At 40.5% G+C, this 15608-nt stretch overlaps 1 protein-coding gene across 6 annotated transcripts in view; it reads right to left on the bottom strand.

The window, feature by feature from the left end:
- The window catches only part of MAP3K20 (mitogen-activated protein kinase kinase kinase 20), a 237716-nt gene that overhangs the window by 16579 nt on the left and 205529 nt on the right, over window positions 1-15608 (bottom strand). For all 6 annotated transcript variants that reach the window (XM_037849344.1, XM_037849339.1, XM_037849342.1 and 3 more), the window contains exons 15-16: window positions 13696-13758; window positions 12658-12750 (exon numbers count right to left, since the gene is read on the bottom strand). In XM_037849344.1, coding sequence (XP_037705272.1) covers window positions 12658-12750; window positions 13696-13758 — 156 coding nt within the window. The remainder of the gene's footprint in view (window positions 1-12657; window positions 12751-13695; window positions 13759-15608) is intronic.

Genomic DNA, 15608 nt, shown 5'->3' with positions numbered 1-15608 from the left:
CAAACTGGATTGGGATGGGCTCTCCTCCAATGTGCCTGGTGTCCTTATAAGAAGGGGAGAGGAGATACAGACAAAAAGACACAGGGAACACTTGACGTGGAGAGACAGACACAGGGAGGGAAGACGGCCATGTGACGGCAAAGGCAGAGACTGAGTATTGCCACAAGCCCAGGAACACCAAGGATCACCGCCAGGAGCCAGGAAAGAGGCAGGGGACAGATTCTCCCCTAGACTTCACAGGGCTGCAGACCCCTTGATTCCGGACTCCCAGCCTCCAGAACTGTGAGACAATACATTTCTATTGTTTTAAGCCACCCAGCTTGCGGTACTTTGTTACAGCAGCCGTAGGGAACTAGACACCAGGGAACCAGTGGGTTGTGAGGTGAACAATGACAGATTTAAAGTCCAATGACCTCGGCTTGAATCCTAGTTTTGTCATTTTTTTCCCCCAACCTTAGCCAAGTTATGTAACCTTCCGAACTTCAGTGTTCTTTATCCACAAGTGGGTTGTTGTTTGGTGTGAGGCTTAAATAATGTAAGTAAAGAATCCAGCATTCTGCCAGAGACAAATTAGGAGCTCAAAAAGGAGTCACTATTATTGTTACCAACACTGCTAACTGTTTTAGTTTCCTAAGCGGCTCAAGCAAATACGTACCACGCAATGGGTCAGGCTAAACAATGGGAATTTATTCGCTCATGGTTTGAGCCTGGGAAAAATGTCCAATCAAGGTATCCTCAAGGCAATGCTCTCTCCCCAAAGACTGTGGCGTTCTGGCTGCTGGCGATTCTCAGTCCTTAGCTTGTCAAATGGCAAGGCTCGTGGTGGCATCTCCTGCTCTCTCCCTTCTCTTCCAGTTTCCCTTGATGTTCAGCTTCTTGCTTCCCGTGGCTCACTCTCTGTCTGAATTTCACTCCACTTATAAAGGACTCCGGTAATAGAATTAAGTCCTGTCCTGATTGGGCTGAACCACATCTTAACTGAAGTGACCTCATCAAGAGTTTCTACATACAATGGGTTCACACACCCAGGAACACGTTTTTCTGGGGTACATACAACTTCAAACCAATTTTTCCCTCCATTGTTGGAAAAGATCATTGTTAAAAGTGCATATGGTGTCATTCCCATCTCTATAATGCTCTTTTTTTTTTTAAATTTATCTGACCACTATTTGGAATCACAAACACTTTCCACCTGTCCTTGATTAGGCTTTGTAGCTGTTTATGACTTCCATTTTCACAAGTAAGAACAATCAGCTCCCTTCTAGTTGCAGATGAAAAAGTCATGGGGAAAGATCCTTACCACCATGGATTTTTATTTCATGACTAGATTCCCATCCAAGAGAACATCCCTGTTGAAATTTGTATCTTCACGAACATTTCTAGATACTACTAATTAGTAGTCAATAGGAAAAAAGGCTTCAGAACAGGGATAGATCTGGGCACTAGGAAATTCTTTTGCTCAAGCTTTGAGTAGCAAAAAAAATAGTTACCTGAACCTTCTCACTAACTAGATAATCTCCCTCTCAGTGCAAATATACAAGAAACATATGGGGTTTTTGTGGGGGTGGAGAATTTTTGCACTTGAAACTGATGAAAAATATAACAATATAACAATTCTGTAGGGTGCCTGGAATATGTGCCATTTATCTGGGCAGCTGCTGAAATACCTGGATAATTTTAGGAGCAAGTGTGGCTACTATAGGATGAGAACACATTCCATGGAACTGCTTCAGCATTGCCAGTTATGTGCAAACATTTCCTGAATTAAGATTACTGGCCAAGAAATACAGAAACTCTCACACTGTGAAGATAAAATCCTAAACCAACACTTAGTTATGCTAAAATAAGTATCTCTTTGTGAGAAATCACTATTATCCTCTATGCAAGCTGTTTAAAATTCTTTGGAGTCCTAAGCTAGTAAAAGTGATGCCAAACATAGACATTTCCCTCTCTTTCCTGCAAAAAAGAAAGATAAGATGGGGGGCCAGGGGAGAGATAAAGGAAGTAAGGGAGGAAGGAGAAATAAAGAATCAAGATAAAGGTAAATTTTCCAAATAGAAAAAAGGACTGAAGGTGGCACAAAAATTAAACTTCAAATATTGTTTTGTTTAAGTTCTGGGCAATTCAGGCACAATAATCTCTCTCTTTCTATTTTTTCTTTTTCCTACCAAAGTTTTACTGCAAATATAAACACTACAGATAAGTCTTTAAAAATCTAGGGCCAAGATTATTCAGGATATTCCAGAAGGAAATGGTGCCCCAAATCAGGCTTTCAGGTTTCTATAGATCACCTTTCCCTGAAGGTTAGAGATAGTTAAGCAATTTTTAAAACGTATTTCAAAATCGAGGTATAATTTGCATTTAGTAAAATGCACAGATTTTAAGTGCACAGTTCAATGAGTTTTGACAAAAGTATAGATCTGTGTAATCGCCAAAACAAGCAAGGTATTTCCACTATCCCAGAAAGTCCCCTTGTGCCTTTTCGCACTCAACCCTCCTCCACAACCAAAAGCACCCACTGTTCCCATTTCTTTCACCATATACTAATTTTGCCAGTTCTAAACCTCACAAAAATGAAATCTTTCAATATGTACTCTTATTTGTTCTCTCAGCATAGTGTTTTTGAGATGTAGCCATGTTATTTCATCCTCACAGCCTTTCTCTGTTAGAGTTAGTACTGTCCCTATTTTCAGATGAGGAGACTGAGGCTCAGAAAATGTAGGGATTTGCAGCAAGGTCCTGGGGATGTCAAGTCTAACTGGGCAGGTAACATTGGTTTTTTAAACCCCCACCCCAACCTCACTCCTCCCCCATAAGAAGAGAAAAAGTAAAACCACCAGAGAACATTCAGGGTTTGAGCAAAGAGGCATCTCAATCTTGCAAAAGGCCTGTACTGAGGATACATTTTAAAACATAAAACACAGAGGTCAGAATAAACTTTTTCAGATTCAAGAGGGAAGAAAAAGGAAACAGTCTCATAGCAGGTGACTGTTGTGAAATGTAAGAAGTAACCTGAGATGAAATAAAAACATGATAAAAATATTGGTCGTGCTGGTATTAAAAGTAGTAAGATGTTGACGATTTAGGCCTCCAAAGGCTCCTTTACATGTCTTGCTATTATCTAGCTCAGCTGCTGAAACCTGCTGATTTAAAGGCAGGAGAGTCGAACAGCCCAGGATCGCACCTGGGTTATTTATCATTATGTATAACCCCACTACACCATATTTGATTATGCTGCCTTTAAAAGGAAGATAATACAAGTATGGTTAATTTGCTTCTCTTCTTTATCTGTACAGTGTCATGACCCACCACGGCTTTGTCCCACGAGATCTGTTTTTCAACCAAAAAGAAATCCACAAGAAACTCTCCCTAAAAATTCCATTAATAACCTCTTTCAGTGCGTATAGGTTGCAGGGTCTGGAACTAAGAATGTTTTAATCTCTTCAGCAAAACAATGTCTCATAATGATGTACAGGACTATTGCTGTACTGATGAAGAATCATACATAATTCAGCACCTTTCGCTTGGCACCGCTGTGATATCCTCATTAGCCGTGGCTCACAGTGTCTGTCAGATGGTGTCCGTGCGAACGCAGGCATTATATTGTCTTTGAGATGTGCAGCTGCTTCCATGACACTGCCAGTATATAAAAACATGACGCCAGTTTGTTTTATTTAGTGCTAAACCTTCCAGTTTGTAAAAACAAGGCTGACACAGAGCCTGACATGAGGCAGTGAAAATAATTAGCTCTCATTTTCTCAGCCTCCTATTTCCTTCTCCCTGCTGTGTTCTCCTTCCACTAAACCACCACATGTCAGTCGAAATGGGAGGCAATTAGTGGGCTCATTTCAGTCCCCACAACTGTGCTGAAAAGAAAGTATTTATGATGGCACAATGAACAGCTGAAAGATTAAATAACATTTGCCTTTTGAAAAGAAAATGACTTCTAGCTAAATGGGCAATTTTTGATTATTCTCAAACAAGCTTAGAGTAGTTGGTTTTTAAAATACAAGAAAGGAAAATGAGTCATTTTTAGGTGAAAGAATCAAATAAAACTTGACACAGTAATGCAAATAACTGATGTTTTATTGCAAAATATGTAAATGCGTTATACTCTTAACAATGGCTGTGTCTAAGGTCAGGGCAGATTGGTTCCAACTAGACACCAGTGGAGATAAGGTTGTTATATGGCCTTTTGGGGGGTTATTATTTGAGTTATGGGTGAAAAAGGACTTTAGGGATGAGATTAAAATAAAGTGAAACAAATTCAAGTGAGACATACTTTCATATGATGCATTACATACTTGACTACCTAAAATGGCTCAGATGCTAGTTGACATGTTTGGGAAGGGCTTTTTTTTTTTGTTTAAACTATATTTGAAACTGGAAGGTATTAGGTATTCACCTTGGAAAAAAAGAATAGTAAGTCTTGCTATTGATTTTTTAATAACTAAGAACCAATTCTGTCTCAGATGGAATTTCTTCATGACTGTCATCACAAAGCCACCAACATAGAAAGTGGTCTGGTTTATCTAATTTCTGCTTTAAAATATTTTAATACTGGGAGATTTGTTGCAAATAAATGTTTACCCAGGACACTCTGCTAAGCTCTTCTGCCTGCTAAGCTCTTCTCCTTCTACCTCCCTAAGAGATGACTCCAAGAAATTCAGTTTTTTTAAAAAACACTGGTCCAATTAATTGGTGGTGTTTCCTAGTTGAGCTACTCTCAACCCAAATCCTAAAGTTCAGAATTCATATAGTTCTCATACACCCTCAATTTTCCAGCATAGTTCTTTTAATTTCTTTTCAGATAATCTGTCCCTTTTACAGCTGTCAGGCCTAAAGGCCTAATTTTTAGTTCAGAAAACATAAGTTGTTTTGAGTACCGACATCTCCCTGCAGAATTGACTGTCATCTCCAGATGCTTTGCAAAACCTACTTCTAGAAAGCAAAGCTCTCCTCTATTATTATGAACTGAGGCTGTCATCATGAAGCCACCAACCTATGACTGTCCCCCAATTTTTCTAAGACAGTCACAAGTTTAAATTTTGTTTTTCCATGTCTGTAAGTACATTACTACTTTTTACAAATTTGAATCCCAATTTTTGGTTCATATGATATGGTCAGTGTGTCTATGTGAGGTGATAGCAACCCAAGGAGACCTAAGCCAACAATGAATTCGTGAGGGTTTCTCTCTAAGCTACACTTATTATTAAACCAGCAGAAATGCATTTGCAATTTCTCCAAACTTACATTTTATCATGGATACGCCATCACTATTTGCTATTTTAAAAGGGATTTATAATCTTGATTAAGAAGACTAAGAGTGATCCCGAAGCGTGCCAGACGCAGCTCTCACGGGCCAGCTGCACATATCTCTTCCCAACTCCGAGTTCAGTAATATCAGGTCAGTAACCTGAAATTGGTCAGGGTGGGAGTATTTACACCATGGATATCTGTAAATGCTACAGATCAGAGCTGCTTTCTCCAAAGAGCCAGTTGTTAGACATTTCTTGACACAATACTGTCCATACATGGCTGTCAATCATCAGCAAGTGCAGACTGAGCACCTCTCCCGGTTCTGCTGTTTTCCTATAGGCGGCTGCCCAGCCTGTTTGACAACATATATCACTATACTCAATAATTAGAAATCAGCAGCAAGTTCTGTAGTTGTAAAATTCTGAACTGTGTTTGCTTGTTTATCAATTAAAACCTGTATGTCTTACAGGACCCTACCACTACCACCTTATATGTGCAGGCACACAAACACATGTGGGAATAAATATACCCCCCCAAATAAAACAATCATTTATGGGAACTAAACTTCCTAATGCTGAATTTTTAATATACACATGATTTATCAAAGTAAAGAAAAGCACACCTTTTGGCTGTTCTGAAACTCACAAAAGGTGTTGGGTTTTTAACTTCCTTACAAATTCCTTTTCTTTGTTCCCTGTTATTTTATTCATGTTTATGTATCCATTTATAAAAATTACATAATGGAAAAGAAAGCCCTGCTTGACAGTTCTTGGTATTAACAGTGCTCTGAGAAAGGGCCTGGAGATTCAATTAAGTTTATTAAATGCAGCATTATATAAGCCCTCTAATAAAGACCTCCAGGCTTGTAGTGGGAAGCATTTGTAAAAAGCAGTGTTTTTAACCTAAGGATGAAACAACTGGAGAAGCAGAACTATTGATCGACTTTCTTCTGGTGGGGAGCTGGAGAAGGGGGACAGGTGCTAACAGTGACAAGTGGGAAAGGAGGGACAGAGGGAGAGCAGGAGGGACATTTCCCCTGTGAGAACCTTCCACTTTGATGGAGGCCGTTAGTTCTGCTTCCACCTCTTCAAAGTGTTTCTCTCATTTTCTCTGCCTGGTTCCTTTGTCCTTCCAAAATAACCCTCAAAAGGAAATCAGAAGTGGGTGGTCATTTGGAAGAAGGGTGCCTCGCGTCCAGAAACCCGACTCCTGTCAAGGGCCAGTGTGGTCAGGGTTTGGGAGAGATAAGGCCTTGTTTCCTAACTTCTCCCCTAACCTCAGTCTCTTATCTATGGCAGGAAACCGATCTAGACACACAGGAAATCAGCTTCAATCAGGTCTCCTTTGCCTTGCCGGGGAGAGGAGGAAATGAAGACATCAGGCAAAGTCCGTGACTGTTCAGCCCTCACAAGGAATGGACGACCCCCAAATGGTTCCTTCCTAACTCTGCTTGTGAATTTTTATGATGCAAAGTCTCAAAAAGTCTGGGTGAGAAAACTGCTGGGTGATTTGATAGTTTATCCCTTGGCAATTTGAGAATCGATATTCCTCACTGGCAAATTTATACGAGTTACAATAATAAACTGTATGCAGCCGACCATTTCTATAAAAAAGGGTGGTTGTCACCCTGGGGAGTGCATGAAGCTGCCTGAGATTCTGGAAGCTGCTTTCTTTGCTTTTGTGCTGAGTCTAAAGCCTTAGATTACAAAACACAAGGTACATACCATATGAAACAAAAATAGAGGTAATGCAGTATATATAGCTATTTGGGGGGACGAGGGTACTTGCTAAAAAGAGGCAGTATGATATAGCGGTAAAACCCTGGGCTTGGAAGTGGGCACGCCTGGGGGTGAATCCTAGATCTGCCCCTTACTGGCTGTGGGCTGCTGGGCAAGGGACTTTACCTCTTGGATCCTCAATTTCCTCATGGGGATAAGAATGGGATAATACTCTCTGTCATGTTGGGTTGTAACAATTCCATGAGAAAAGTATTTGCAAAGTCCTTACCACAGTATCTGGCAGAGGTTTGAAATAGTAATAATTGTCCTAAGCATTCCAAGCCCCTAGCACAGGAAACATTCAAGCCAAGAAATTCAATTCCTGCCAATTCGATTATCTTAACTTCAAGGCTGCCTCAACACACAATGTTATTTAAATTAATAATTCACTTCATTCTTTAAAAATGAAACTAAATATTTTTTCCCCTCTCATTACACATGTGCTCTATGTTCGTTGTAGAACTAGGCCAAGTAAATGGGTAAAACTCATTCTTAGTTATTATTAATTTAAATGGCCAGCGCAACTTTTGGTTCCATTGCAATCTTTTCCCTGCCAAATTGTTTTTAAAAAGGAATGGAAAAAGGACCTTTTGTTTGTGGGAGAATTCTTGTGTGAACATGGGGCTAGAACCCAGTCAGGCCCTGGTCATCCAGAAGGCCCGTGTGTTCTTTCTTCTCCTGGGCAAGGGTCACAGTAGCAAGTCATGACTGCCCGTAGCAGGCACAGACGCTCCAACATGAATGGCTTTCCTAGGCTCTGTGAATCAACCTCCCTTCTGTGCTATAATCCATCTGGTTATAAAGTGAAGCATAAAAAATAATTTCATCTGAATTCTTAGAACAAAATGTTGACAGGTCTTATGATGAAAGGCTCTTTCCTCTGCATATATTTGTATTTTTGTGTATAAGGTCTCTTTTTTTCTTTTTTTTTTTCGGGGGGGGGCAGGAAATCTATAAGATGATCTTGTGACAGTGTTATTGAACCAGAAAACAAGGAAATTATCAGACTACTGAAGTCCTATCAAAAGATACAGGAGCCAATTTGAGAACCAAAAAACAATGATGGCTGCTATGGACTGACTAACAGTAAATAAAAATACAAGAGTTCATAGTGATACTCGAGAAAGACAAATAAGGTCTTATTTTCATCGTCTGTTCTTAGTAGGTCAGAGTTGCTGAAATGACATTGTAAGGAGCAGTTAACTGGTGGTCCTTCTCAAATGCATGGGAAAAAAGTGGCTATTGTTTTCATGATAAAGTGACCGACATACATTATTCTCAATAGCTGCCACTAGAACACATCTTTCATTTTACTAGTTAAAGAAAAAGGGAAATGGTCAAGCATGTGCCACTGACCTGAAAACTCAGGTTTGCAGAGGACTTCCAAAGGTACAGTTCTTCCCTTGCAAGGCTTATTAGAGACATGGAGGTAGGGGTGGACATAAAGGCTTCACCTTTTCCCTGAAGATGGGTTTATGAGAACTCAGTTAACAGATTTTTGAGGAAGTCTTTTTTCCTTGGATTCTACTGTTAAGGGTCAAGGTAACAAGGTTTTCCAGGTGGGGAATTGTCAATTCAAAGCAAATTTCTGAGAAAATTTTCATAATAATAGGGCATAGGCTAGCATAACTGGATAGTTTAGAACTGGGCAGTAATTTATTTTAGGATTATTTTATGCAAGGTTACAGATGGCTAAATATTTTGGGTCCAGCTGGAGAGCTGGTGCATGTTTACTATAAAGGCAATAATGAAGTTGTAATTTCTGGTTTCAGTCTATCCTTGCTGAACTCTAGACTGGTCACACGTTCTCTTGCTATTTGTTTCCTAATCAGCCATGATGATCCTGTGCCTTAGGTATCCCACAAACAAAGTTCCTTTTTCCTTGAGCTCTGTAGAAAGAAGTACTCTGCCAGCATAAGCTTGAAGACTTATATGGAGGAAATTATGTGCAAACACCCATCAACCACTTCAAGCCTTGGTTCAAAAGTCATCCCTTCCAAAAAAAGCTAATCCTGATTAATCTTACTGACTCCACTGTTTCCTATACTTTTGATCTGGAAAATGTAGAAACCTGGACAACATCCTCGTTCCTTCCGCTCACTCTGCTCCCATCTCCAGCTGGCTTGGCCCACCCCTCCCTTCCATAGCTCTCCCACAACCTCAGCTCCTTGTCACTTTTCACCTGGTTGTCTGAACTGTCTCCTCTCTGGTCTTTCTCACTCTACTCTGGCCCCTTTCCAATTCATCTTCCTTTGTGCTTCTGAGAGATCTTTTAAAAACATAAATCTGATACTAACTACTTCCTGCTGAAAACCCTCTAAACTCCTTAGCTTAGCATACCAGACAGTTCATTACCGGGTCCCCGGCCACCTCTCTGACCTTACCTCCCACCACACCACTCGATCTGCTCCAGAGAGAGCGATGCTTGAGTTAAGTTGTGAGGTCCCAGAGAAATTAGCCCCACCTACCTTCCCGGCCTCCTGCCTCTGAGTTTTTGCACATGCTGTTCCTTCTGCCATCAATGTCTTCTCCCTATCGAATGACTCCCAATGAATTCTCCAAAAAGAAGACTTATAGACCCTCCCTTTTCCCGTGTTTTAGATGCTCATCCAATGCACTTTACGACCCTCCCTTCACCCCTTTCTGTATCTGTTTTAGATATTCACCCAATGTGCTTCCATTGAACAGTGTGCTTGGTGTTGTAAAAACTCATCATTTTGCACTGAAGCCATTAACCTTTCTATTTCTCCCAAGAAGCTGTGGGTTTCTTGCAAGCCGTGATTGTACTTCTTTAACTTTGTATTCTGAGCATCTAGCACAGAGCCAGGCACACAGTAAATCCTCAGTAAATGTCTGCTGAATAAAGGAATGAATGAAATTATTATTCTTGATGGGTGCCCAAGGAACAGCAGAATATCAAAAGCTGTGGTGACTTCAAGAAGTTGTAGATAACCTGTGGGAAACTGAGTCTTCCATGTTGCCTGAGGCATATCTAGCGTGGTGGCTTAGAATGCTGAGCCGCAGGCCTGCATAGATGCCATGCAGGCCCGCCCTGTAAAGATGTGTAACTTGTGACTATGATGTTCCTGATGTATGACGATATACACCTGATTTAAGTCTTGTGATTATGATGTTCCTGATGTAAACAAGATGTACACACCTGATGTAACTACACCTGATGTACCTCGAGCATATGCACATGATCTGCTCTAATAAATAGCTGGAGCACAGATGCATTGGCATCCATTCACCCTAGAGGCGAGTGGGCCCCCTGCTCCCTTAACGCTTAACTTTGTGTCCGTGTCTCATTCCTGCGTTGCCCTGTCAGCAATAATAACCTATGATTCAAGAAGCCTACACAACAGAAATTAACTGTTGGTGAGGATGTGGAGAAATGGGAACCCTTATGCATGGCAGGTGGGAATGTAAAATGGTACAGCCACTGTGGAAAATAGTTTGGCGATTTCTCAGAAAGTTAAACATAGAATTACCATATGATCAAGCAATTCTTCTCCTAGATATATCCCCAAAGAATTGAAAACAAGGACGCAAAGAGATACCTGAACACTAATATTCATAGCAGCATTATTCACAATTGGCCAAAGGTAGAAACAATTCAGATGTCTATTAACAGATGAATGGCAAAATGAAATGTGTGATATCCATAAATGGAATATTATTCAACCACAAAAAGAATGAAATTCTGACCCTTGAGAACATGAACCTTGAAGACATTATGCTAAGTGAAACAAGCCACATACAAAAGGACAAATATTGTATGATTCCATTGAGATATCTAGAATAAACAAACCCATAGGGACTGAAAGTAGATTAGTGGTTGCCAGGAGCTGGGGGAGAGGGGGAATGGGGAATTATTGCTTAATGGGTACAGAGTTTGGGGTGATGAAAAAGTTTGGGTGGTAATAGATGGAGGTGATGGTCGTACAACATTGTGAATGTAATTAATGCCACTGAATTGTACACTTAAAAATGGATAAGAAGGAAAATTTTTGTTAGATACGTTAACACAATAAAGGAAAAAAATTCTACACAATAATGGTCAAGAACAGACCCTAGCATTTGGTTTCAAATTTTATCTATAGCTCCTGATTTCTACAAAAAAAGGTATTTCTCAGTTTTCTACATTAACAAGTCATTTCTTTAGTAATAGAAAATTATTTTCTTGGTTGATAAAATTCTCCTGACAAGTCTTTTCCAGGAAGATATCTCCCCCTTCCTTTATCATCTAAAACCTGTAAAGAGGTTTAAACCAAGAGTACTCATCAATTGTCATGTAACTGAGGGTACTAAAGAAGGAAAATTAAGAATGTGCAATACTTTAGGGTATCTACAACCATAGAATCTCAGGGTTAGAAGGGCCCTTTGTGGTTGATGGAGAGAGAATAACTTACTTTCCTGCCCCTTTTTTGGTAGGGAAAAGAAAAGTATTCATATTAAAGAAACCTAGATTCAGAGAAATATCTTTCACTGACCCAAGTTCTGGGGCCCAAACAAAGGAGGTGAAGATTTCATTCAGCAGAAGCATCAATAAATCTGCAGTGATGCAGGTAAGACACTCCCTGTCAGGTGTCTAGAAAGAACATCTTTTGAAGCCTCAGATGAAACTCGATCCCTCATAACAATTTCAGGTCATTTCCAATCACTGGTTCTTACGAATGGCCTGAGGCAAACATGGTCTTATTAATGAAGGGCCAGTTGGACAGCTGAGGCTGCCCTAGTCCTGCTAGAGCACCCTGCTCCAGTTATGATGAAAACTAAGTGCTTAAAACATCCCTCGGCTTCCTAAAAGAAAATGTACTAATAATGCTGTAGTTAAGAGCTTGTGTTCCGGAGTCAGAGAGACCTGTGTTCCAATTGTTATTTTGCTACTTGCTAGCCATGTAACCCTCGGGCAAATTATTTAACCTCTCAGAGCCTCAGTTTCCTCGTGTGTATAATGGGGGAAATTAGCATCAACATCCCATTACTGTATGTCTAGTACACAATAAGTGGTCAATTAATAGATGTTGTCACTATTATTAGCTATTTGTGGTAATCCAAAGTAACAGAAACCCACAATACTTCTAATTCATAGACACCCTAGGCCAAACAATTTTTCCAGACTCTAAAAAATGACACAAAGTGAAAGTCTGATTGAATGAGTGCTGGTTAAATGCCCTGCCACCCTATTTAGGGCTGATAATTTGGGTTTCCATATTGTCTACTACAGTTCCAGTATCAGGGTTATTTTACCCCTGGTGCTATGCAGCAGATTCTCCACAAGAAAAAGGAATCACGAAGCTGTGATGCCGAGCAGTGCAAACAATCAATCTGGTATCCTATTTCTTCTCTCCTGGTGGTTGCTTTGCTGTCTGTTTCCTCATGGATTTGGGTGGCCTCACATTGGACTCTTCAGGTGACCAAGATAATAAGATTCCTTGTTTGGACTACAGAGGTAGCTGGCCACCTTTCAACTAAATTCTGTTTTATAAAAATCTATAAATCTACTCACAATCAACTGATCAGCTGGTAGGGGAGGTGTATACAACTATGGAGTTACAGGAGAGAAAACGAGTACGTTAGATTGAAATTTATCCAAAGAATTTAAAAAGTGATTTACCTGTGGGCCAGTTCCTGGTTTCAAGTGAAAACCAAAAACAAGTTCAAGGTTCACTATTTTTTCCTCATTTTCTTCAGGTTCACCTACTAAGTCCTAAAACAGAAAACCAAGCACAATTTATTATTGATGTTCCTTTTAATTTTACTTTTCATGTATAGGAGAGGATTCTTTTAGCACTAGTTTTTCCATTCAAATCTATTGTTTAACTTTTGGCTATTTTTGATTATGCAATGAATTACAATTACCTAGAGCAAGAAAAATGACATAGTAAGCATTTGAGAGCTTAGTCAAATGATTTATCTCATGCACTACAAATGGAATGTCACTGTCTCACATTTTTTCCACAATGCATTGTGCAACTTTACCCTAGAAATGCAGTCAGCACCTGGAGATGCATTGTGAGACTTCATCTTGAGAGTTTCACAACACTCAAGATATTTACAAGCTACAAAGAGGAATTATGCAGTTCTTAGAGTGCATGTGGATGGAGGACCAGAGGAACAAAATGAATCTTCAAGGGCTTAGAGATGGAACGCCACAGCTGTTAGTAAATAAGAAGTCCATGTATTAGCTGCTAGCATCTACTGATTTATAGCAACATATGTTCTACACATTTAACCTATGTTCAAAATAATGTTAAATATAATGTCTTATTCAAACAATAATGCCAATGCAAGTGATAATCCATAGTTCTAGGGTACGAACTCCTTCAGTGGCTTCCATGTTGGACAAAAGTCTCCTGGAGCCAGGTGGGAGGCAGAGGTCCTTGCCTTCAATGATAGCACTTAAATCCCCCAGCCGCTAAGGTAACGTGTGTTCTTATCACGAATGTGTTGTTAATGTTTCAACTTGTGGGGAATAAGGGTGTTCAATTTCTGCACATCCTAAGCCTCACTCAAATGGGTCTTTTGTTGGCCCGAGATGATTAAATTTCACTTCAAACAATGGTTTCCGACATTGGCAAATTTAGGTGTGGCTGTGACAGGTGCATTTGTCGATCAAAGTAGCCTACTTCCAGTAAGAAAAAGCCTTACTTACCTTAATTAGTGGTGGGAAGTGAAACAAGTTTAGGTAATCGTGGGTTAATTTCTCAATGGCTGACTGTAAAAGAAAATCACAGGACTTGATTAATGATCTGATAATACCAAGAGAGGATTTAAACTATTGTACACATACAAAGGCATCCCTTATTTATGTAGCACATAACCAACACTATTGAGAAAAAGAAAATGATGGTTCAAAGTAGTATAGGTAGTTTATAATTATTTAATGGAACAGGAAGATATTTTAAAGATGTTGAACCTCAGATTAAGCAATAAATAAAACCATTCTTCAAACACCAACAGAGTCTGGCAGTGACCAGTTAATGTTCTGGCGTATAGAATACAGTTGTCACCCTGAGTAAATGTGGGAAAAACAACAGGAACATAACACCAGAGACTTTCCTGCAGGCTGAAATCTCAGGGTTTGTTGCATTGTAAGGGCTTTTCTGTGAGTGTGTGTCCAACACTCCTTCCCCCAATGAAGCACAAAGAAATCTTAGAGGAAAGGAGGCCAATTTAAATTATGATTTTTTTGGATACAAATTAGGTATAACTCAGCTTTTCTGTGAACTGAACACATTGCGTAGGGAGTAAAAAATACCAACGTGTGAAAAATTAGATGCATTTTTTTTTTTTTAAAGAAAAATGAAAGCTGCTGACACTTGACAATGTAATGAACAGTCATTGGATGCTCAGTCCTATTCCGTATACCTGGCCCCCCTACACGAGGGCTTCCAGACGCAGGGAGAAGGCAGCAGGCTTCAAAGGCCAACCTGGGAGCAGAAGGACAGGTGGAAACTGCTCCGGCTGCCAGTTTTAATGATCCCCACTTAGGGCTGAGAGACTCTTGGAGAAGGTCTGCAACAATGATTGTGCCTTCCTTAGTGTAAGACCCAATGTCACAGCTGGGTTGTTGGTGTCTGGGGGCAGGGAGGGGAAGGAGGCAGAAACAGCTCTGACGAGCACCCCAATAAATTCCTCTCATCTGGAGGTGCCCATCCAGTGGCCCACCCCCACAGGCCCCTCTTGAAGCACTGTTGGTCCTAAGTGCCCCAAGGATATAGGCAGGGCCCACCCAGGGCAAGTTTCTGTGGCTCACTTCATCTTCCCCTTTCATAGAACCCATGACCCAGCTGAATTTATTGGAATGTCATCTTTTATTGGCTGAGCCTCCACGGTAACCACTCAAACACTGGGCTCTGGCCTTCCCCCTCTGTGAAATGATTGTCTTTATGTGCACCTGCAGGCTCACCCAGGAGCTTGAAGGAAGTCTTGGGTCTCCCCACAGATCAGACCACCCCCCTCCTTTGGAGCTCAGGGCGATAGTCTGGGTCATGAGCAGAGGCCAATGAGGGGTCCCACCTCAACTGGCTGCTTCCAACAGGGGCTTATTTTCTGTGTACCTATGTCCTGAGTTGAGTAGTGCCCCCTCCAAATTCATGCCCATCAGAACCTCAGAGTGTGACCTTATTTGGAAATAGGGTCTTTGTATATGTAATTAGTTAAGATGAGGTCATCCTGGATTAGGGTGGGCCATGTGAAGACACAGAGACAGACTCACAGGGGAGGGCACCATTTAATGACGGAGGAGACGGGAGTGATATGTCTATAAGCCAAGGAACACCAAGGAATGCCAACAGCCACCAGAAGCTAGAAAGAGGCATGGAAAGATCCTCCCCTACAGTCTACACAGGGAGGGTGGCCCTGCTGACAGCTTGATTTCAGACTGTAAGCCTCCAGAACTGAGAGAGAATAAATTTCTGTTGTTTTAAGCCGTAATTTATTACGGCAGCCCTAGAAAGCCAATATAATGTGTTTATTGGTTTCTTTGCAACATTAGACTCTTTTGAGCATTGTTTATATCTAAAAGCTTTATCAACTTTGGCTTCTGTAACACCATCTCTTCTT

Source organism: Choloepus didactylus, chromosome 9 (assembly GCF_015220235.1).
Source record: "Choloepus didactylus isolate mChoDid1 chromosome 9, mChoDid1.pri, whole genome shotgun sequence".
NCBI classification, from domain to species: Eukaryota; Metazoa; Chordata; class Mammalia; order Pilosa; family Megalonychidae; genus Choloepus; species Choloepus didactylus.
This window is presented reverse-complemented; position numbering and strand designations above follow the sequence as displayed.